The sequence below is a fragment of the Myripristis murdjan genome, chromosome 24 (assembly GCF_902150065.1).
Source record: "Myripristis murdjan chromosome 24, fMyrMur1.1, whole genome shotgun sequence".
NCBI lineage: Eukaryota > Metazoa > Chordata > Actinopteri > Holocentriformes > Holocentridae > Myripristis > Myripristis murdjan.
Window position 1 is genome coordinate 27,114,510 of NC_044003.1, and position 25,478 is coordinate 27,139,987.

The window sequence follows — 25,478 nt, forward strand, 5'->3', positions numbered from 1 at the left end:
AAAATGTGTAAAATAAACTAAACTAAAATAAAATAAAATGTCTTCCTCCATACACCACATATGCTTTATATAAATATGTAACATGAAAGAAACATTTTGGGAAAAAACATCAAAATATTATTTCTTTTTCCTGTACATATAATTTTTTTTTTGTTTGTTTTTGTTTTGGAAGTTTGCCTTACTCGGCGATGTAATGGTAAAAGAAAAGGTGGTTGAACCTCTAAAAACAGTGATTTCTGTAGAAAACAACCTGCCCTCATCTACTAATGTGATACTATTTGCTGTTTTTATGAAGCAAATTTAAATCATGGTATGTCAAGCTACAAAAAATCTCTTATTTTGAAAAATACGACCGGAACATTTATTTATTATTCTGATTGCCTTGACACACCCGGCCAGAGACGGGCTCTGCCGGCTTCCTCGGGTGATATGATTCGATTCAACGATCGGGACTTCCTGGATCTGTCGTAGAGTATGTCGGGAAATGTATTGTGCACATCATTTTCCGTGCAACACACCCAGAAACTGTCTCTTTTGCTGATCTTGTAATTTTATAAATAAACAGTGGACATAAGTTCATACATTTATTTTTAACAATATTCTGGAAAAAGTCTCCTTTCCATTAAAAATGTTATATTTGGCTTTTATGCTTCTAATCATAAGGATGAAAATTCATTCTGTCTCATAACTGTATTTCTGATTTTAGCAAAATTTCACATACACCAATGGAAATACACGAACCTGAAATGTTTTATTTTATTTATTTATTTTAAAAACAGTAAACAGTTGAAACCATTGCCATTTGTTCAACCTGCAGCTTATTTTACCTCCAAAATATTTTATTTTACTCTTCTTTGGTACAATTTTGTGCTTTGTTACTGTACGCTGTTTCTAATGTACAAAAGTTTTTTTTTTAGTTGAACGATCGCGACTTCCTAAAAATATATTTGACTACGAGTGAAACTTAAACTCAGCTATCACAGATTGGCACAAAGTATTACATTATTTAGGCATTTCAAATTTACTCCGATTTGTTAGCAGACCCCGACGGCATTTTTTGTTTGTTTGTTTGTTTTACCTGCATTTTGCTAATTGTTGTTCATTGTAATTTACTGTAATTTATTTTTATATTAATTTACACTGAAGAATATTTACAGCAGCTTTTCTGGTGAAAAACGTATGTAGCATGTATACTTGATGTACTTGTCTTGAATTCAATCAATAAAGGGGAAAATACGACTTCCTGGCTCAATCGTAGAGCATGCCGGGAAATGTATTGTGCGTTACCTGTGTAACTGCGGTCCTCGAGGGGGCGTGCCCCGGGTGGAACTACATTAGAACAGCTTCCGCTCTGACGTCACATGTGAAACACAACATGGCACCTGCCAGCCGGGCTGTTGTTGTACTAGCGCTCTCACTACTCTTACTATGCCGGGCAATTTTTTCCACCGAGTATTTCTCCACTCTCACTTTCTTCAACAGCGAGTTGCACAAACATGGCTGCAGCTCGCCCTCCGAGTGGGAAGAATACACGGCCGACTGCGGTAAAGTCTCTTTTTTCGCTGTTAGTTTGCCACGTCTTCCCTGATACAGCAGTCCCTGTGTAACCCGGCTAGCTAAGCTGACTGTAAGCTAGCGTCAACAGTAACCGGGCTGTCAGCTCCGCGCCCGCTGACAGCTCGGAGCAGATAAACAGCTAAAGTCCTGCGGGCACTGCTGCAGAGCCAAGCCGAGGGTGGGAGGCAAAGGTCAGAGGAGGCGAGGACTAAACTGAGAGTAGGCAGGGTGGAACATGTCACTGTGTTTATATCTCCTACTAAAACCAAAGTCTCCCGGCGGACCGCTGCTAAAGTTAAAACGAGTGTTGTGGCGTTGCCCCGGTACGCGAACTCAACTCCAGACCAAACTCTGTGCTGTTTACTGCTTCCTGACTCGTCGGCAGAGTGTCCTGCCTGGTAGAACAGAGTTTTAGAGCTTTCCTATTTGCTAAGTATCCTCTGGTGATTTCTACACACAGCTAATTCTCCAAGCGACACTTTATTGCAGTAAAATCTCAACTTTTAGAAGTGTACACACTGCTCTCTGCTGCTCAGCACGGTGTGTTTTGATCGGGACATAACAAGAGACAGTTATTGAAGTTAACTTTTGTACTGAATTGAATGCTGCTTGTTGTTAGGCAAGGGCTTTCCTGACCGAAAGGTGCCAAATTATGTTGTCTCAGGTGTGCACCTCTGCAGAGAGGACACCGTCACACTGCCAGGTTGTTAATGGACCATAGAGTAGAGTCCCTTGGCTCATGTCTCAGTGTTAATTACCTGTGTGTGTATATGCTATCCTGTGCATGTGTGATGTAGGGCTGCATGATATGGACACAATTTCATACCTCAATATTTATGCCAAATATATCGATTGCAATACAACTATGGGCGCACACTTTTAAGAAATGTTAAGTGTAACAAAAGGGAACATGAAGCATTCTTTAAAAAACAACATAAAACCAACTGGATTTAGAAAATGCAGTTACTTCGCAAAATGTTTTATTGATCAGAACAGACCAGTCAGCGTCTTCTGCTAACCCTAACCCTAAATATGATATTGTCTATATTGTTACCTTTTGTGATATTAGTATCTTGCATGTTCATATCTGGATAATGATATGACAACAATATATGGTTCAGCCCTCATATGGTGTATATAGGTATACTTTTTTTTTTACATATGCTCAATTTCTATTTCTGTATTTATTGTTGTCATGTTATTTGCAGGAATAATGCATATACTTTTTAAAGATTTCTAATGCACATATTTTTATTTTTCTTATTTCTTATTCTAATTCTTAAAATTTCAGTTATGCTTATAAGATATTCTTGTCTTGAAGATTTGAGCAACTCCAGCTGACCCAGTTACCCTTCGAGGATCAATTTAGTATTTCTGACTGTGACTGTGATTATTTAGAGCTTTAGCTTGTATGTTTAAACAGGCCATCAGCGCATAAATGAAATGAATTGCCATCTGATTGCTTCAGCTCGGACTTTGTTTGTTTGTCTGTTTTTGCACAGGGTAGATTTTGCAAAAGCTTATTGGTCTGTAGGTGTCTGTAGACTTTTATTTAAAACATACGAGACATGCATTACCGCTTTGTAATTTAATTTACGTGTGGTCACATCTGCTTGACATCTGAAGCGTTTCTGTTAACATACAGTTTTTAAATGCTGTAGTGTTCAGCTGCAGCCCAGTGGCTTCATTGGCTTGGAATACTGACACACACAAGAGCAGCTGTGATGTCCAGTGTATCATGTGCTTTAGTGAAGTAGTCAACATCCATACAGTGTTTCCCATTTTCACTGTAAATGCTCTGAACACTTGTGCCTCTACAGAGTCGTCCATTTTACAGCTGGAAGACCCAGACTGTGAAGAAGGAAGCAACCCCCCCTGTGAGTCAGTGTACTCACTTAACGCAGAGAAGATCCTGGTGAGAGCTCACACACACACACACACACACACACACACACACACACACACACCCACACACCAACACACCAATCAGATAAACACAGCTACTATCTGCAAGAGTTTCCTTTCAGGCAAAAAAAAAAAAAAACAGTCAGTGGTTTAGATAGAGCTGACTTACTGTGAACTGCACAATTCTCTGCAGTGTCCAAAATAAACAACTTTATGACAGTTGTCAGATTGAAGTCTGCTGTTTCTGTGTCAAACTTTAAGGAGTAAAGAAAGACTGGCAGATTGGTTTCCCAACTGACTCTTTGTTTCTACAAAGGTGTAGTGTGTTTTAGGGTAGTAAAGATACATTCACATCCACACACACCAGTGTAGCATTATCACAATATACTGAGCAAAATCTGACTGAGGATAGCTTTTGTTTCTGATGGAAAACAAAAATAAGTCAAATTGCAAACCACAAACTGACTGACTACAGGTTTCTCTAAGTGATGAAAATGTAAACTCTTTAAATGACTATACCAGTGATTTTGCATGTTTAGTGCAATATTTACAAAATGTATATACTGTAGCCGTTGGTTTCCATCCATTCCACTACGATATGAAAATGAACTTTCAGAGACTTCAGACTTTCTTCACACCAGTATTCAATCACTGTAATAAAGTCGATCACAGTAGTTTTCCTAAAAGCAGCAGCACTGTTGTGTTTTGATGACTTGAAATTAGGTGCAGTGAAGCGATCTCTCTGCTGAAAAATAGTCCTTAGGGAAATGTTTGCTTTACACAGCCAATTATCAGTTCCTTGGTTTATGAATGGTGATGACTTTGTTAAGGACAACACATAATAGTAACATGGGTACGTATGTGGCATCAGTGTGATCTCTGATCTGCCTGTACAATGTGCAGGTCTCTCTCTTTCTCTCAGTGAACTTCTTTTGGTTCTGCACCTGTAGTAAGTTTTAATGGATATGTGCCCTTCTCCTCTCTAATGTGTTGACAACTTTGTAACTGAAGCAGAACTTTGTAAGGCGGGTGTTTCAACAAAAAAATGAAATTTAAAAATAGTGGGATTTTGATTATATGTTTTGAAATCTTGATTACCTCTGCATGATTTGTGAAATGGTTTGCTGCAACATAAAAAGTGGGTCAACTGTAGTAATTCCACCAAACATTCAAAATCACTGGTGTTTAAGACCTTTTACATTTAAACTTTTCAAATACAGTTCAAGACTGGATTCATCCTCAGACAAGCCTGAAGAGTAAACCAAAAAATCAAATGAAACAATAAATGGTAAAATATACATCTGGTCAAGCAGAAAGATTTTAGATGTGTGTAAATAGAAACAGCCGTTAAGAGCTGTGAAATGACATTTATACCAGACTCAGATGCAATTTTTAACCACAGACAGCAGCAGCGACTGGAGTTGCTCATTGTGGTTTTACATGGTGCAGAGTGATGTTGGTATGCATGCAGGGCTCTGTTCCTCTACCTGCAGTCTTGGCCTTGCCAGTCATTTGCGTTTTCTTCCTATACTGGCACATAGCGGAGTGAAAACTTGACAGAGCATTCACACTTCACTTTTGTAACACCTGTAGTATGGTTTGAAGGGATTTTATGACCTTGGAGTTTCACCCAGTACATAAAGCAACATGCAAACGTAAACAAAACAAGCACCCACATCATCATTACTTTGCTGATCAGAGATAATGTTAGCAGTGTCTGATCAGCGTCACCAGCTATCACACTTGGCTCCCTGCTCCATTTAGAAGTGCATGGATCATCATATTCACTTGAAAATAAGATAAATCTTGCATTTTAACCATAACATACCCACTATCGCTGACTGATAAAGACGGAGCCTGGCATTAGGCATCATCCTTGATGTTTGTTGACATTCCTCCTCTGTCTGCTCTGCCCTAATTCCTTATTGCAACCTTGACAGATACTGGAATGCGTGTTAAAAATGTCATTGCCAAATACAACTTTCCTGACAAATGTTTATGAAGCAAAGGTAGTGACTAATAACAGCTGTTTCTATGCGTTGCATCTATTAAAACGTTAAACATCAAGTTGTCAGTAGGTTCTGAAAGTGTTAAAATATTATAAATTATATTACCTTAATTCAAGGCTGTGTAACGTTTTAATATGTATCAACTGCATGTCTCATACAGTTTTAGAGGCCATAAAATATAGGCCACAAAGTGCATTTTTTTCCAGTTGTAAGACATTTTGGTGGTGATATTAGTGCTACATTTCATTCTTAAGTGTCAACACTGACTGACATTTTTGTAGGTGGCTAAAGTTGCTGAGTTAATCTGATTTGCTCTAGCGCTATAAAATGGCTAAAGCAGCTACTGTGTCGACTGAAAACGACGTCACAGCGGCTGGACACGTTGTCATTGGTGATTGGTCAGCAGGAGTCAGATCCCTCCGCCTACAGAAATGAGCTAATGCAGGGGGCAGTTTCAGACAGACTAATGGAGTGGAAATGGAAAGGTCATTTGATCAGGCGAGGACGTTCACACATCAGACCTAAATGCTAACGTCATCATCAGAGGTCTACTGGGCCTCAGCTTGTCTAGTTGACTGTCTTCCTCCAGTTTGCCTGATTAAACTGTCAAATAGGAAATTTTCTGCCTTTCACAGTTTATTTCTTAGTGTCTGGCCGATTTGTCACTCTGTTGGAGTCACACAGGAAACCATTATTTTCTCATGAAATCGGCTCCCTGTGCATGCTTTATCTTTTTTTTTTATGTCTATTTATTCTCTGCTTTTCTTTTTCTTTGTTTTTTGTTTTTTCCTCTCCCTATCCCTCACAGAACCAAGCCAAGTTGTTTATAGAACAGAAGAAATTTCCTTTCCCTGTAGATAACCACAACACAAACGAAGAGCTTGGTAAGATGACATTTTTTGAATGAAACCCCTACGTGAGAATACTGTACAAAATTTGTGTGGTTGTGTTACCTGCTTCATCATGGTTTCCTGTTGTTGCAGCCATTGGCTATGTTCTCATAGGCAACGGCCTTTATGATGAAGCCATCAAACACTTCTCAGTTTTACTGCAGGTTTGTATCATTACATGTTATAAACTGACATCAGCTCAAAACTGTGCTGTTCATTTTCAGTACTAATAAGACTTCATTTAGATGCCTTGTTTCCATTGTTCCATCCAATATGCTTGAGAAGAAACAAATCATCTGTGTTCAAATACATTTTACTCAACTGAGGTGTTTTTTCTTTGGTACAGGGTGACCCAGAGCTGGTCAGTGCCATCTATGGGAGAGGGATAGCTTATGGGAAGAAAAGTTTACAGGTGAGTGATAACCTTTCAATAGCAAAAATCACTTAAAGTCATCAAATATTAAAATACAGTTCAAATGCACAGTGTAAATCAAGGTCCTTACAGGTCCTTACCTAATCTTACAGTGTCATTAATAATCAATGTTCAGAGCCCCTAAAATATTTTGATTTCACATAATCTAACTTCTTTGATGAGAAGGGAATGGTTTAATTCCAGAACTAAATATATGCCATTGGATAAAAAAAGCTAAGTGCATGAGAATGTATTTTTCAGTATTTCAGAAATGCATGTCATTATGAATAGTTATAAGCAAAAGTCTTAAGATTTTTTCACATTGTACTTAACTTAATCCCTTTGCTCTGCACGTTTTTGTGTCCATTCATAAACCCTGCGCTATGCGTTGGCTCTGGATTAACAGTTCACACCCCCTCAAATCCTATAATAATAAAATCAAAGCTATTACCAACACAAACTAGACTATGCTAATGTGTTCAGTTACTGTAGCTATAGCTAACTTTGCGCTGCACATCGCTAGCTAATGTTGTAGTGCACTTGACAGTTGCAGGCTGACAGTGATATAAACAAAGTGAGAAATACACTCACCATTCAGATTCATCATCAAGTCTCTGATTTTAATGCTCATCAGGCTGTTATTCAGAGTTAGAGTCTGACTGAGGCTCAAACATGTTGAGCTGCACTTCTCCAGTGCTGTCTTTTGCCATCGTAGGATGAGGCGCAGTGTTTAGTAGCTTGTTTTCCTAGTTTTCCTGGGGAAGGAATCAGGGGAGTGGTGGTATCTCTGGGGGGCATTGCAAATTTGCATATCGATAACCATTTTAAGTACCGTAGTTAATCAATTTTTTTGGCCAGAATAAACATATAAAAGAATTATTTAATAACCACAGAATTTTTCTAAGGATTCAGAATACATCTGGAGTGGGTCTTTAAAAGCTAAATTTAACTTTCTGAAACCTGCAGACTGATTTTAGGTAGCATAGCAAATCTTAAGATTTGTTGGCTTTCTTAATGCATTTTGCAAATCAACGTTTTTATTACCTACAAATGAGAAGCCTATTGACTCTGGTGACAGCGGCAGTCTCTGGTTAAGACTGTGTTTCATTGTGACACCTCATGAATACAGATGCAGTCTGCCCAGCCTGTTATTATGCTTCTGTGTTCACAAGAGAAATTGATCAGCAGTTGGCATGTTTTTGGTTGCTTATAGCTATGTTCCTTGTTTTCTCTGCCATATATTAAGTTTTATAGCCGCAGAAGTCAATTTCCTCTCGCTCTTGTCTCTCCATGCCAGGATATAAAGAATGCTGACTTGGCACTGTACGAACTCAGCCGAGTCATCACCCTGGAGCCCAACTGGCCAGAAGTGTACGAACAGAGAGCAGAGGTGAAAAGTGATGATGACTCTGCACTGCCCAAAGTCATCCATCCAGCACAGTTTGGTCTCTGTACTTTCTCCAGCAGAGGACCTTCATTTTTTCTTTCTCTGTTGTTGTATTTAGTCATTATTTATGCAAAGCCAATTCTTCAGTGTGCCCACAGTTGTGATGCAACTGCAAAGCCTCTGTATTTCCTGAGAGAAGGTTCAATAAGTGATGTAGCCAGGAAGACAACATAATTACAGCCAAAAAGCCAAAGGTTTGGCTAATATTTACATACCAGGAAGTGAACAGTGAATGACAGGGACAACAAAAGTTTCAGAACTCGTGATTTCACAGCTTTATTCTTTTTAGACTTTAATAAGGCTGTTGTTGTTTGACTGACTGAGGTATGGCCAACATTCTCACCTTCTGACAGTTGTCAGAAGGTGAGAAACACATATCACACTGCACCGTTCTTTAAAGAAGCACTAACACTCAGCCGTCATCATCTGTGGGCTTAAATGACTATACCAGTGATTTTAAATGTTTGGCCTGTTTATTACAGTTGACCCATGTTTCACATTACAAAAACATTTTGTTCGTTTTTTTCTTCTGTCATTTTTGGTATGTGATCATATCTAAAGTTATTGGCATTAGTCCCCCAAATCTACTGTCACCCTAATCTGCTGTACTTGTCAGGTGACTATTATAGTGTGTACCAAGTTTTGGCTTGATTGAATTTAGGGGTTTGAGATTAAATTATGTGGTTCACTGTGTGACTACATGTAATATAGTTACAAATAAGTTTGCGTGTGTGTGTGTCTGTGTGTGTGTGTGCTCAGATCCTGTCTCCACTGGGTCGTATCAGTGAGGCTCTTGGTGACCTGACAAAAGCCATCCAGCTGCAACCTTCAGCTCGTCTTTACAGACACAGGGGAACTCTGCTCTTCATATCAGAGGTTTGTCTCCCAAATATGTGTCAGGTCCTTACAAAGTCTTAAATTCAATTTTACGAATATTAGGCCTTCAGTCTTAAATTTTATTCTTATCCATCAGTTAATTTCTTTTTGCTAGAGCTCTACTTCTACATCAAATTTAACGTTTCTGATGGTACAAAACTCTACATCTAATACATACGCTGGCATACATTACATCTACATGCACACAAGAAACCACCTTATTCACTTAAGCATCGGTAGAGAGAAAGCCTCAGAAATCCTTGGACTTACCTGTGTCAACTTTTGTGTATAAAAGAAAAAAAAAGTCCTGATTAGATCCATTCCAGCAGTTGCTGCTATCCAAGTTAAGAGTCTGTAAGGTCGCACTCACATTAGGTCCATTTGGCCTGTATCGTGCTAAAGCCAAATTTCCTCCCTCCCCAGTCCCTGGCTGGCCTGCACTCACATTACCTAAAGCCCAAACGCGCCCAAGCTCGATTGCCCCCGGTATGCACGTCATCACGTTGAAATACGATACAAGCATGGCCTGACGACATTATAAAATCGATGTAGTAAGTTTCTGTTCCTTTTAATCAGACGTGAGATGTTTATTTACCTTGGCAATTTCAGAGGTAACTTCCTCCATCAGAAGGGTCCAGCTGACAGCCGGAGCGACACCTGTCAGACCCGGCAGACCAGGCCTGACCGGGTGCCGTGGCCAGTGCCCGGGCGGTGCCAGCTAACATCAGGTCTGCCGGATCTCCGCGCACACAGACTGCTGTACTTACATTATAAACCGACTTTTGTTTATATGCGGTTGCAGCAGCACAACAGACAATGACAGACAACATAGTTGATTATTGATTGCGCAACGCGGCCATTTGCTGGTAATCGCGCTGCGGGCATTAAACAATTTTGCAGAGGCAGGAGGAAAGTTGCATGATTTACGTTGTATCCATGTTTGCTCACTGCGTGCGTGACCGTGCATGTGCTCGTGTATGCGCCCATACTGTGCTGAAGCACACCCCTTCCAACCGTGCCAGAGCGGGGGAAGTGTACTGTATTCAAGCACGGAACGGAGCGATCACACTGGCCAAATAATCCGGATTTTAGGGGCAAACGTCCTTGAGCGCAGAAAAAGCTTGCCAATGTGAGTGGGCCCTAAGAAACAGACCCCCATCTGTAGTGCTAATTTGAATAAGAAAAAGATTGTGTGTGTGATGCCTCTGTGCTCTGCCTCCCCATCAGGACTATGTGGCTGCTATGGAGGACTTCCAGCAGTCTTTGGACCTCAAGAAGAACCAGCCTATCGCTATGCTGTATAAAGGTCTCACCTTCTTCCACAGAGGAATGTTGAAGGTACAGAAGCCGCTCTCACTGCACAGTGAAAATTGGGTGAATCTGTGCCAGACAGAAGTCTATGAATCCATCTCCATGACTCAGAGTGACTAGTTTTACAGGATCGATCACTATGAAATCAGAAAATGAATTTTCTTGGTCTGTTTATGTTGTTTGCTTTGGTTTTATACACATTTTTGAGTGAGACTTTTCACAGGGGAATGAGGGACAACCATGCAAAAGAACGTAAAATGTAAAAGAACGCTTTGCCATCTGCTAAGTTTTAAGTCCATCCTTCATTTTTCTTCATGCTTTAGTCTGTCAGCTCTGTCATGCAGTCCTCAACACTCTTGCCCTTTCCCTCTTCAGGAAGCTATCGACACGTTCAAAGAGGCTCTCAAGTTGAAGTCTGACTTTATAGATGCCTATAAAAGCCTAGGACAGGCTTACAGGTACAGCTGCAGTGTTGTTTCTTCAGGTTGACTTGACTATGAATTTAGTGTCTTTTTAACCCCATGGATGATGAAGGACAACATGCTACAACTTTGTGTTTTGTCTTTCTTTACAAGTTAATTAAACACAAAACCAGTGAAAAGAGAAAATTATTAGCCATTTTCAGCTTCAAATTTAAAATTGTAAATGTTTTCCCAGAATTTTATTGTGAAGTTGAAAAGTCTCTGAAACAGCATTAGACCACAGGACACTAAAACTTCATGGAAACCCATGATGGTGATGAAGATATTCATTTGCCAAAAATCTTTTTTAAAGCCAGGAAAATTGCTACACTGCAATGCTAATACTTTGTGTCCCTGTCCTCTTCCAATCTTCATCTTCTGTTTTCTCTTCCTCTTTCTTGCTTTGTTTCCTATCTCTTTCCCTCATGTCAACCGTCTCTCTGCTTCCTCTTTTTTCAGAGAGTTAGGTGATTTTGAGGCAGCGATGGAGAGTTTCCAGAAAGCTCTAATGTTAAACCAGAACCACATCCAGTCTCTCCAGCTCCGAGGCATGATGCTCTACCATCATGGCTCCCTGCAGGAGGCTATCGGCAACTTCAAGGTTGATTATTTTCCTCCTACTCCCATCCTCTTGTTTTTAATATTTGATTATAAAATATGTCTACACATACTTGTGTTGAATCGAATCAAAACGTCTCTTTAGAGTAATTTGAGGCCAAGGCCTTCCAATGGCAGCCAGTGTACAGTTGGTCAGTTTTACTGTAAAATAATGGAATATAATCCCTACTGTACCACATCCATTATACCTCACATCACTCCTCCTCTTCTCCTCTTCCTGTGTGGCTGCAGAGGTGCCTGCAGCTGGAGCCTTACAACGAGGTGTGTCAGTACATGAAGGGGTTAAGTCATGTGGCCATGGGACAGTTCTATGAAGGCATCAAAGCTCAGACCAAGGTCATGTTGAATGATCCTCTGCTGGGACAGAAAGCCAGCTCTGAATACCTCAAAGTAAAATACCTCAGAGGTTGGTACACACACACACACACACACACACACACAATCTCACACAATCTCACACAATCTCACACAATCTCACACACAAACATTCCATATAAGCAAATTCAAATGTATTATCCGTTGAATGTTAATTGGTATTCAAATTTGTTTAACTGATAAGCATCAGCATCAAAATATTAAGCTTTAAACCATTTAACAACAACAATACAATTCATTACTCTTCCTATGTTCATTTTTTGTAATTTTCTTGTAATTTTTTACTAATTTCTTGCAAATTTTTGGGTCATTTCTTGCTAATGTGCTCATGACCATGACCATGTGTGCTCCATCTTTTTTTTTATTTTTTTAAAGCTATCACTTTAATTTGCTCAGGCTTTTGAAGGGTTAAATTTACTCTCAAGAAAGACTTCTGCTTTTGAGAGGCTTTAAGAGACAGCGTTGGCATTTTTTCAGTGGAGGTTTTTAAATAATGTCACAGGGTGTCAGAGGTATATATGTGAGTAGTCCAGTAGTGCATTTGAAGGTGTAAACAAGCAGCTTGTAGGTGTGATAGTAAATGGTGTGTGTGCACTCAAGTTTGTGTCTTGTAATTGTCATTTAAAAAAATTATACATTTATATTATACGTTTATATTATAAACTATACAAATGGGCCAAATATAATACAAAAAACAAAACAAAAACAAAAACAAAACATCAATAAACCTTTGCACAGAACCTTCCCATCGTTCCTCTTCAGCCGTGTGCAGGCTCTGTAATAGAGCATGTATACAGTCTGTTAAAACCACTTGCTGATAGCTGCTTCCTCTTTAGTAAGTGTGCTGATCCTCCATCCTCTGCCACCACTGGTGTGAGTTTGGAGGGCTGCATGGCTGTTTTCAGTGAAATCCTTCTTTGTTTTGTTCTGCATTTAATCACAATAGTTCTTCTCAAAACGAGAGTTGATAGCTGTGGTGGGTTTGAGGTGGGACTTTCCTTAAATCTTTAGTTTCTATACAGCTGACTGTCTAGTTGTATAGACACTATTTTTTTTTTTTTTTTATAAGTAACTGAAGCTATTAAAGTAGTCAGGGTGTTGTCACACCTGTGGTTGTTTGCTGTGGTTTAAATCAGTGGCATAGTTGATACTTTCCTTTATTGTTCATTTGACTCACCTTGGATGTACACAGCAAAGAATGCAAACAAACCAAAATGTTTGAACAAAAGCCTTGTGGGAGCTGATTGGTCAGGGTGAGACAAATATCACCAGGTTGACAGGCAGAGAAAGGAAGTGTTTACTTTTGGATTTTTTTTTTCATATGTCTCACTTTATTGTTCAAACATAATCGGTCAATTCAGTATCCAACAAAGGCCCAGAGCGCCATCAACAGCTTTGGCATTTCTTCATTATTGCAGTGCTTGTTTGGGCTAAATACCAAGCTGCTAGCTGCTAATTTTACTGAGCTGCTTGTTTCTGTTATTAAATGAGTCCATAGCTATGGGAACTTCTTCAGCAGAAAACAGGCCAGATCTAGGTCAGTTCACGTTCACACCAAGCGAGACTGCCTCCTCAACACGGTCTGTCTGGTTGTTTTGGTCCGTAACCAGGTGCGATTTCTGATTGCACACCTGCCCAAACAGACTGCACCAGTTGAGCTCTTATTGAGCATTATTAACTCTTCAAAGGCAAATATCCACGTCGGAAGTAGACTTAAATGATTTGACTACTTTTTGATTGTTCTTATTTTGTTATATGAAAACAGCTTAAAATTAAGTTCCTTTTCCAAAAAGAGACTATTAACAAACAGTGCATTTTATAACTTACTTTGTGTTTATCCATGCTCCCCCTGCCTTGCCCCACCCTGTCTTTCGCCCAGAGTACTCTCGCTACCTTCACTCCCACCTGGACGTCCCAGTAGCAGAATACAATGTGGACCAGGATTTACCAGGCAACTTCAAGAATCACTGGGCCAAGAACCTTCCTTTTCTAATCGAGGACTATGAAGAACAGCCAGGCCTGCAGCCACATATCAAGTAGGTTGTTCAGGATAGTAATAATGACCACCTGTATTTACACTGCACATTAAAGATACAAAAAACTGTTTTGTTTCTGAGGTGCTGGGCAAATCCAAGTGCAACACAGGGATGTACGGTGTGTTTTTTTGAAGAAAGGTTTTTTTTTTTAGTAATGTAGTGTCCAAGACTTCGTCCCCTTATTCTCCATATAGTTCACTACGTGACAAAAACTGAACAAGTGAGCCATTTCAAACAGAGCCTTTAAGTTGTTTCTTGAGTTTTGAACAGAAGTTTCAGAAGTGTGACAGTGACCACAGCGAGTTGACAGTCCATAACAAACTTAACGCCTTCTGAAAGGTGCTTTTACCTTCCTCTGTGTGTGTGTTTGGCAGGGATGTGCTCCCACAGAACTTCGACAGCTACAGCAGTGAGGTCCAGAAGTTGATCTGCACTGCGGACCATCTGGGGGCACTAATGCAATACAACACACCTGGCTTCTTGCCAAATAAAAGAATACACAGAGGTAGGCGTGTGTGTGTGTGTGTGTGTGTGTGTGTGTGTGTGTGTGTGTGTGTGTGTGTGTGTGTGTGTGTGTGTGTGCTTGCGCTTGCTTGCTTGTGGTGTTCATGCATGATCTAATTTTACGCCTTACCCAGGAGCCCATGTGTGGGCTGTTATTTTGGAAGGTTTTATTTCATTCTTTCACTTTCTTTTTCTTTGATTTTTTTTTACCTTAATTTTATGGTCACTTTCTTATAATTTAATTCTGAATATATATTGATAATAATTATAAAGAGTTAAATAATTGTATGATACATCTTGGAAATTTACTAAATAATATGTCATTTTCTGGTCATTTGCTGGTTATTTTTGGATAACAAGCATTAAAACGCCAGGATTTCTCTTGTAAATTGGCCACTAATAAAGCCCTGTCCTCTCCAGCCATGGGCTTAGCCACCCTTGAGGTCATGCAGGCCATGCACAGGACATGGAGCAACTCCAAGGTGCGAGTCAACGGCAAGACCAGGCAGATGCAGTGGAGAGACATGTTTGACATAGCTGTGAAATGGAGGAGGTGGGTTTCACTAAATGGAAAAAAAAAAAAAAAAGATTGTCATGTTGTGTGAAATTCTTGTACCAAATAAGGGTGTGTTGATATAAAGCCTGTTGAGAGCGGCTGAGTTATGTTTAGTCCTTCAGCTGGGTTCATTCAGGCTGGAAGTTGTGTTACACCAAACAATCGCAGCAAGACACCCCTTACAATGCGGTCTCTGTGCACTTCACACACTGTCACACACACCAGCCACAGTAAACCATTGTAAAATTTTAGTTTTATGGATGTATGGAAGGTTAGATGTTGACACCGATAGTTCCTCGTGCTAGAAAAGCCGAATATAACAGATCCTGGACTTGTGTTCATATTCAACAGTGGTGGGTACCCCGCCCACCATTGAATCTGGGCATTGTGTGCAGAGTACCATAAAAATAATTATAAATTCTGGGGATAAAATTTATATCAAGCAAATCCAGGGTTGCCAGCCATCCTGTAAAATACTGACTCATTCCATAATTGGGAGGGACACTGTGTCTAGTGTGATGTCAGCATCGCGCTTGCAGGACAACATTGTGCATGTGAGACTGACGGTGTAGCCACAAAGGGCTCAATCTGGTGAGCAGCTGATTCACCTTCAATTTGTTTTCTATTTGGAGTGATCAAACACTGTGCAGAGAATGCTGGGATAGCTTGTGAGGCAACTTTAAGCAAATGCAAGTGATATTTGCTGCGAAACAACAAACTGCCTTTTTATGAAATCATGATATTTTTCCCTCCCTAATCATTTTCATTCAGCTGCTGTGGCTGCTAAAGTGCAAAAATCTCTTTTTTGGTAAAAGGTTAATAATTATCGATATTGCATATATACAGATTGAAAATTGAAATGCAGCCTACAGGAAAGTAAAGGAGGGTGTGGATGCTTGTGGTACATATCTAGCCAGTAGAAGAAAGCCTTGATTACAGTCAGCAAGCAGGTATATTTTCCTCAAGTTTCCGCAGTCTTATTGCACTGTCCTGACATCACATCCTTGCTGACATGCCCAGAAGCAAGCTGTTTTGTGGCAAAATCATATTCAAAAATAATATTTAAAAATCAAGGGAATCAAGATTTTGATTGTGTGTTGGGAAATCTTAGGATCCCCACATGATTTGCAAAACAGTTTATTGCAAACTGCGGTAATTGGGTCAAACACTGGTGTGTTACGAACACCAGAGAGATGAAGAGAAAAGTCAGTTACATCAAATCTCAGCACAGACATCATGTTCAGCTAAAGTCACAGGGACTAGAATAGGATCAGTCTTGATTCCAACACCAAAATCTCTATTACACGTCCTGATATGCTTATAATTGAACTGAGTGAACATGAACATAATATGCATGTACTGCTGTTTCAACACTGGGAATTTCCCCACTGTGGGATAAATAAAGGCATATCTTATCTAATCTCTTATCTCTTAAACAAGCCTCAAGTAAACTTTTCTATTGTGGTTTAGACCAAAGAAAAGAGAATGCAGGTGTTATCCCAGACGAGGCATCTTAGGTTACATCCCTGGTAGACTAACAACTTTTCTCTTGTGCTGGCAGGATCGCAGATCCAGACCAGCCAGTTCTGTGGTTAGATCAAATGCCCGCCAGGAGTCTCAGTCGTGGCTTCAACAATCACATCAACCTCATCAGGTAACAGGCTGGCTCTCCCAGTACAATATCAAATACTTTCTGAGACTGGAGGATAAAAATTTCACGTGGCTTATAACAAAGGTTCACTGTGAAAATGTTTTCATTTTAATACGTGTCCTATGTGTGATCTGCTTAACTCACTTAGGCTTGTCCTCTGACTTTCACCTTACCTTGGTCAAACAGTCTCAGCTTGCTCAGTGATTTTTAAAAAAAAAAAAAAATGCCAGTATTTTGCAACCTTTTTGTCTTTGTTCAGGGGACAGATCATCAACATCAGATACCTGGCCTACTTTGACAACATCCTGGACTTCATCAAAGACAGAATACTGGTGTACCACGGGTGAGTCGGACCAGCTGCCTGTGTTACATTACTTAGCTTTGATTCTCGAACTATGCTCATTTTTGTATTTGAATACAGTTTCACAAAATATATCATTGTTAAAAAAATCTAGTAACAGTAACCACTATTACCTGCAATTGTCTATCCATAGGTGTTTTTGGTTTGTTTTTGTCATTTGTTTTTTATTGAATTCATAACAGCAACATCCAGTAAACCATGTTGACTGTCTTGGATATTTACGATTTCTGTACCAACTAACCTCTTCTCTCTCAGGGCCTACAACCCCAGGGGCCTGCTGGAGGTCCGACAGGCTCTAGAAAATGTAAATAAAGTGGAAGATCTGCTTCCTATAATGAAGGTAAGGAGGAAGAAAGTGAAAAGCAGTAAGGAAGAGGGGTGATGACTTTGGCACACTTGCATTTACTAAATGAATCTCCTCAGGTCACAGTTAAATTTAATCCATGACTGGTTGGTTTATAGTGCTAATCTGTCGTGAAGTAGATTTTTGCTCGCTCTGTCTCTCATAGAAGTTCAGCAGTGAAAACCCAGGATGGTGGTTTGTGTATGTTTTGTTTCTTGAAGCAGTTCAACAGTAAAACCAGGGATGGCTTCACGGTCAACTCCAAGGTGCCCAGCATGAAGGATCCTGGGAAAGAGTATGATGGCTTCACCATCACCATCACAGGAGATAGGTGCGGTCTAAAACACAAGACACTCAAGGCAAACGTGCTCAGGTGTCAGTTCAGTCATGAACACACAGGAACAAACCCTAAATCAGGATGCACGACTTGCAGGAGTTTGCCTGTATAGCAGGGATACTCAAATAGTTCATGCCAGGGACGATTTTTGGAAAATCAGAGGGCACCAAATGTATATATCACAATCATTTGTCCTGCCACAACAAACATATTAAATATAGGCTACCATGCCACAACAACAATAAGTTTTTCCCTTTAAAGCTTTATCTCAAGCAACAAGCAGAATTCCACTTGTATCACAATCATTTATCCCTTTGTACATGTGGCATCTGGGAACTGTCCACAAGAGCAGTAGTATTTCTTCTTCTTTCCTTGTTAATATATTGTTTTACCAGCAAGCATATACTGTCAGTATCATAACTGTGTACCCTGCTTGTGCAGCTAATATACGCAGCATCATACCATGGCATCTATTCTAATCTGTCAAAAATAGCTTAGATTTAATAATAATACTTAGATTTTGACTTTAAGTGACGGTCCTGTAAAGCACCACACTGAGGGAGGTGGGCAAAGTAACTTCTTCTTTCAGTTTAATTCCTGCTTGCTGTTTTTGTGTACAAGGGTGGGGAACATGCTGTTCTCAGTAGAGACCCAGACCACAGAGGAGCGGACCCAGCAGTACCAGTCAGAGATCGAGTCCATCTATAAAGACCTCACCGCCAAAGGAAAGGCCCTGATGCTGTCCACTGAACTAGGGGTAAGACTGATGTGCTTTATTCACATGACTTTGGCAAGACATTCCTTACACTGCTAAAGCAGTAACAATCACATAAGAGCAGATTAGCCATCTACAGTGTCAGCCTCATAAAACGCTGAATGCAGACTGAATGCAGCTAAGGATTATATGCAAAAATCAGGCTGTTTCAGGAGCAGCATACTTTCAAATCCAGCACCTTTGGGGTTTAAATCCTGGCTTTGTGTCTTCTGCTATCACTTCTTTCTTTCTGCAGCCCCCCTCTGCTATCTCTCTGCCTCTATCAATAGAAAAACAAGAAAATACACCAAAAGACTGTCAAAAGTGTGTAGGAGGTTTTGCTCCGGGCTAGTTTGTGATTTTCCAGTTGACTGTGTAATCATGTTTTTTTCCTCTCAGGATGCAGATGCTGTGTGTAACCTGATCCTCTCCCTGGTTTACTACTTCTGTAACCTCATGCCTCTTTCTAGAGGATCCAGGTAGGTTATCAGTGGAAACCGCTGTAGACATTGTGTATGCTAACACTGCCTGAAACTGAATCACAGTGTTGCTGGTAACTTCTCAGGCAGGTTTAAAGAGGATGATAACTGCCAGTCCTTGTTGTTCTGTGTTCAGTGAAGAGACACAAACACATCTCCACTCAAACTATGCCACTGATTAACCAAATCTAAACGTGTATTTAGCTGATAATGATTGATTTCACATATATAACAGTTGACACATTCATCAAAGTACCTGAGGAACCCTATATATAACTATGAGAGAGAGTCTTCCTGATCTGCAGTTTGCCCTCCCCTCCATATTATTTCTCTGCAGTGTGGTGGCCTACTCAGTAGTGATGGGAGCTCTGATGGCCAGTGGGAAGGAGGTCATCGGCAGGATCCCTAAAGGAAAGGTAACGTCATTGTACCCACACAGGGCCCCAGGACATTGGTAATAACACTTGTGAATGTACAGTAGTCTGACATTTTGATTTTATCCAATGTGTTATATGCATGAATGTTGCTATTGCTATAGGGTTCAGTGGAGAGATTTGGTCTCCCTTGGCCTAAATACAGTTTTCCCTGCAGCGAGCAAAATGGTTGAGAAACATTGATATAGTTGTCATTTTTTGGCAGATTAACAGTCAAGTCTTGAAAATATTCTGTATCAGCACAAACTTGTTCAACATTGTCATTCCCTGGTGTGCATTAATTCATATCCTGTTTGCTGTATGTAGTCTCAGCAGGCATATTGAGATTCTCAGGCAGTGAAAAGCCGCTCTGTGTGTTGTTAACATTTGTATTTGTTTGGTCTGGATTCAGCTGGTGGACTTTGAGGCCATGACTACGCCCAGTCCCGACAGCTTCAGTAAAACAGCAAAGAGCTGGATGAACCTCAAGAGGTGAGAAAATCAACATGTATGGGCTGAAAGGCTTTTTAGGTGGGGAACAACAATAGCTTGTCTTGCCCAGCAAGATTTAACTTCTCCATTTTGAAAGACCAGTAACAACAAAAAGAAAACTCTCAGTTCATTTGTCAGGCAGCGTAGTGTCCACTGATTGTTTCATGTCCCGCTCTCCCCTCCCACATCACTCTCTCCACGTTGGTTATTCACTCGCCTCTCACTGAAAAGTCGTTCAGGACAGGCATTTTTGGTCCCCATCTAAAACGCTCTTTACACTGCATAGTAAATGTGGTCTTGGGGTTGAACCTGTGTTGATCTGGGACATTTCTTCTCCTCCCCAGTTTACCAAGTTGGTACCAGACTCTTCCGTCAGTAGCAGAGACCTTCCCTTCCACCAGAACAATGATTGAGGTCCTCAATACAGACTCGTCCTCGCACTGTCCAAAGAAGTCCTAACACACTTCTTTGCAGGACAGAAGTCTGTCTAATAAAGTCTTAATGGAGCTTCTACACTGGGCAGAACCAAGGGACCATCAACTTCTACATCCCAAACCAACCTTGACTGACTTCTCCAAAAGCATCGTGGCATATTAGATCATCTGGGCTTCTTTCATTATTTTTGTCATCTGTACATGGAGAAAGCTCATTCTAATGCTGCTGATGCTTTTGGCCCAACAAGGCAGTCGGGGCCCCTGCTGTGCATGAGGGCAGAGGTGAGAGGAAATGTTCTTGGGTTAAATTGAAAAGATCAGTTCTAATAGTTGTTTCGTTTAAGAGATTGACGGTATTATTAATTTGGCTTGGCACAGGCCATGATGAGGTTGAGCCTGTTGACCCTCTTCATCCTCTCAGATCTGGCCCCAGTAGCTACATCACTCTGTCATCCTGTTACTGCTGAAGTTGGGAGAGTTACACCAGCTCTGTGATTTGATATGCAGCGCAGGTTCGTGTTGTCACAAAACCAGATTGTTGACTTGGATACCACTGCTTTTTGGTATCAAAATTTAGTGTTTAAAAAGTTAAATACCACTACTAGAACAACCACTTAGATCCCCAAAGATACTTGTGTTGCCACATTTAACCTGCGCAGCTTTTCAGTAACTTACGCACAAGGTTTTTTATGGCGATTGAATGCAGGGTTGCAGGTTAACTCTTTGGTTCACCTGTCAGCCACTTGGATTGTCTACCACTTACAACATGCGTTTTTTTTTCCCCGTTGGACGATCCTAAATCCAGGTCCTGTAAAAGGTGTTTGGACGCAGCCTCATTTAAACACAAGAATTATTATTTTTTGTGCATTTTTGTCCAAGGGTCAGTTGCTCCCAGTGTTTTGCCCTCGTGGCAAATGAACTACCCCTTGTCTGAGACATCAGTTCAGCCAAGTGAACATTACGTCTTCATGTTATGTTCTTTTCCCCTCATCTTTTTGCCACCTTTCATTAAATAATCTGTTTTTTAGGCATTTTTTGCTTTTTTTTTTATTGCTGTTTTGTGGCTTCAGTAGGCCCTTTGATGCTGGTTAGCCATAGAACAGCTGCCTATTTCTTTTAGCTCACCACTGTATCTGGTGCAGTAACAAAATGTGCCCACTATTTTGCATATTTACCCACATTTGGCAGGTGGAGGTGTTAATTTGCCACCCTTGCTGGGAGTTTGACTCTCGTCTCTGTAAGTGTAATGGTTCCATATTTGGCACTGGTTTGTCAAGCATTTGCGTTGAGGTGGACTGGGTTCCAGTTGAACACTTGGTGGACTGTTGGATGCTTGTTGCCATAGTTTCAGCTGTTTGACTAGTGGCACGCTGACATGGAATTTAAGCATACAAATCACATTTGGTAAATATACTGAACGTTTATAAAAGTCTCGACTGAACTAATTTCACAGGATCATCAAAGCACTGCAGAAATTTGGTTGTCGTGACAGCACAGCTAGTGTAAAAGTCCAGACTCCAGCTGACAGGAAAACTGAGTGTTGTGTATATTGGTTTGGGATGCAGAAGGGATGCTGTCTCCACCCCCACCCCCTCTTTCTCTGCTCATAGGCCTTCAGGCCATCATGCCCAACACACAAAGCACAAAGTCCATCTCTTAGTCACGCCTAAATCCTAGAATCTGAGCTTTTTACACATGTTTCATTTCAACTTTCCCCATTAACATGTAAAGAAAATTGTACACAGATATTAATTTATCAAGAGGCTCTTCACAGCCCCTCAGCCACCGACACGTTCTGGTGGTACTCTCTGGTGTCTAAAATGTTTTATTTAACATTCATGAATGTAATTGGCACTTTAAACTTGATTGGCTTCTTTTAACCACCACCACCTCCACCCTTATATACACACACTCACACACATACACACATGCACACACACACACACACACAGAGTCCAGTCTATTAGCAGAGAAGGAGAACAGGGATTTTAATGATATGAAACAAAACTTTCAGGGCTATTCTATTCCACTTGGGATACTTGAACATATAATGGATTTTTTTTTTATATTATTTGTTGATGTGAGGGGAGTGTCACTCCTCTCAGTGGGCATTAACCCACTCAGTTTTAACCTGACCAGTAATGGGTTGGTATAAACAGCCGGGCTGCTGAACTCGGTTAGCAAGAGAACGGACACAGATGTTAGAGAAGCATCATTCAGTCCAGAGCCTCCACACTGACAGCTCCTTGTCAGTTTACATACTGGACAATCCTCAGCAAAACAAAAAACTGGGCTTTGTTCCACATAAAAGAAGAGAAAAAACAGTTTGGATTTTCTGTAGCCTCGTAGGGATTACTCTTGAAATCCTTGATTTGACCTGAAGCTACAGTGGCTGCCTTGTTTACATTGCCGGGCCAGCTAACTTAAGTCTAATCCCTCCTGTTTGTTTCCTCCATCCTCATCTGTGAAGAAAAGGCGCATCAATTAACCTAATTTATGCATTATCAAATATTTCCATGACTACTTGTGTTCACAGAACACACAAGTGGTAGTAATGTGAACTCTTTTAAAGCATCAACAGGGTTATTCATGGATTTGGCATGACATCACTGAGTGTAAACCATTTTTGGAGTGCCATGCCATGGAATATAATGTATATGTTCATGTACATATACATCAAAATGTAACGCATCTTCTGCTGAATGTAACAATGTCAGGGTCGAAGCAGTGTCACTTTTAGTTTTTACACTACGAGCCTCAAAAATATGGCTTCACCATGACCATGACAGGCTTTTCCAGTGGACACTAGCTTTAAACGTCTCTTTTTGTGTTCATTCCCACAGTTTGAATCAGCCACACATGTTACATAGCAAACTGTTCAGCGTCTTCTGCTGAATCTAACTATATCATGTTACAAGCAGTTGTTTACTTTTTAAGTTATACTGCTTGGAAGTCATCAGCATCATGTTCAGCACAGGTTTTGCCAACAGCAACCACCTATAAACAATTCAGCAAACACAGCATTGTCGAATTTTCTTCAGAAAGCTTAGCCATTTCTGGATGTTTCTCACCGACAGTGGGGTACATGATTTTGTTGTGGTTTGCCATCACCATCTAGCCTAGTGTTTGTCCCAAATATGGTGCCCAAAATACAAGTGATGTCAGAGAAATCCATGAACACTGTAGTAGTTTAAAGACAATCGGTTCCTCATTTCTATGCAAATTCAGGCAACAAGGTGTTCCAATCTAATCAGACTATCTGCTCTATAGAGAATACATGTGGTTTAAGTCGCCTCTGTCCTACATGCTAAGGACGATGGTGGCAGCACTTGAACCATATCAAGACTTAAGATTATTAATTTATTCGATTATTATTAAGGTTTTTCACTTTTGGAGAATTGGAGCTGCGCTGAGTTTTTCCTCTTGTTGATCTGAGTTAGAGAGTAAATGCATGCAGATTGGTGATCTCTGTAGTCCTCCTCTCAGAATCACAGAGGGATACCATGCCTTTTTAAAATTCGGTTGTTTCTTTTGACCAGGCTCTAGTCACATAGTTGGCAAAGGAGAGATTTAAAGTCGCTGCTAGTTTTCTTGTCACTATGGAGTTTTGAAGAATGGGATTGCTGCACATTAGAAGTATAACTGCGGCTCATGACTGTCTGGCTGCCTCTCTGACATCTGTTTGGGTGTGTACAGGATTCCTTATGGCTGGGGGAAAATACACTGCATTTCCCACTGGTATCATTCCTTTGGCTTGGAATAGCATCTTTGACTTTTCCATTTCCTTTCTTTGGATTTTCACATTATCTTGTGGATCTCTTTTTATTAATTTGTCTGAGCCCTATTTGAACACACCTTGGAATAATTTATTCAGGAGCTCATATCCTTCCAAAGGTCTTAATCACAAAATACAGTCTGTATGTATTGTCATACCCCTGTGCGTATTTATTTCGATTTATCTCATGAAGGATATGAGTTTCTGGATTGTTGTAAGAGGGATATGATGTTTACATGCACATGAACAGAGACTTATGTATCAGATGTTGAAGAAGTACTGTTGTGTATGTCAAAGTGACTATTGGTTTGTTAAAGACTCATCAAGCTGGCTATAAGCACAAAATCAAGACAGCCCCAGGCCAGCCACTTGGTTAGTGGAGCTAACATTTAGCTGGAATGGCCTGCGAAGTATTCATTCTTTTGAACAAATTTTAGCTGCCTATTTTTTAACTGTGAATGGTGTGATTCTGAGGCCTTTGAAAGTCAGTGCTGCAGTAGTCCAAACAGAATGTCCAGTGAACCAGTTCAGCCTGTAAATTAAGGACGCCCTCCCCCCCGGTAAAAGACAAATTGTGCTCTTCAATGGCAAGTCTTTATTACAACATCATTTCTGGCAGGACAACAGTCGGGGTCGGACCGTTGTTAGCTTTTTATCACCTTACTTACACATATCTATGATTGTGCTGACTGGTTGTCTGTCATTTCCTTTTCTTCCTGGGTGAGCCAGTCATTTTTAAGTGCTGGGGTTGGCTTTTAAACAGTGGGTGGACATCCCAACTGAAAGTTTCAAACTTGAAGCAAGAGGGAATTTTTATTGAATGGGAATGTTCAGCAGTGAATAAAAGTGGTTGACAATTTTAAAGGACTGTGTTGTTTCTACTTATTTACATCTAAACATATTTTGGCTAAATCCTATGTACCACAACTGTAACAGCTTTAAAGGGGCCGTAATTAAGCTTTTTGCTACCCCTTAGCACAAAATGGCCATAATACACAGTATCTGCAGCAGTTTGTACAGTTCTTGATGAATGACTCAGCAATCATCCACCAGGTGCTGAGATTTCTTGTCTTCAAAACCCACCGTAGCTGCTTAAAGGACCATGCACGTGGATTTACATATTAAGCATATCATCTACAAAATGTATAAACTTCATGTTTCTGCTAATCTTTTCCCAAAACAGAAGTTTTTATAACATGTTACTGTTAACCCTGTGGTGAACAGTGACCGATTCTGTCATGAAAAAATAAATATGAATGATAAAAGAGGCCCAGATCACTGGATCACTGACAGTGGCTTAACGCGCAGTGGCTGGACTGACCACAACAATGTGCAGGTGGAGGAAAGTGAGGGGAACATCCACTTAGCTCTAATAAAAACAAATCCAGATCACGTTTCCTCTCCAGCCCAAACCGAATGATGGACATCTAATACTAAAGAGATATGAAACCACACAGCTCCAGATAGAGAAATCTCAGTTGT

General features: G+C 40.3%; 1 protein-coding gene across 1 annotated transcript; it reads left to right on the forward strand.

Moving 5' to 3' along the window:
• Positions 1-1,369: 1,369 nt before the first annotated feature.
• Positions 1,370-24,860, forward strand: ttc13 (tetratricopeptide repeat domain 13). The gene is made up of 23 exons (XM_030047043.1): positions 1,370-1,544; positions 3,378-3,472; positions 6,280-6,355; positions 6,455-6,525; positions 6,708-6,773; positions 8,071-8,163; positions 8,980-9,096; positions 10,324-10,434; positions 10,783-10,865; positions 11,328-11,469; positions 11,718-11,892; positions 13,741-13,897; positions 14,272-14,402; positions 14,822-14,954; positions 16,519-16,611; positions 16,868-16,951; positions 17,225-17,309; positions 17,534-17,643; positions 18,271-18,406; positions 18,803-18,882; positions 19,220-19,298; positions 19,708-19,787; positions 20,132-24,860. The coding sequence occupies exons 1-23, from the start codon at positions 1,376-1,378 to the stop codon at positions 20,244-20,246; spliced, it is 2,481 nt and encodes an 826-aa protein (XP_029902903.1). The 5' UTR covers positions 1,370-1,375; the 3' UTR covers positions 20,247-24,860.
• Positions 24,861-25,478: the final 618 nt, after the last annotated feature.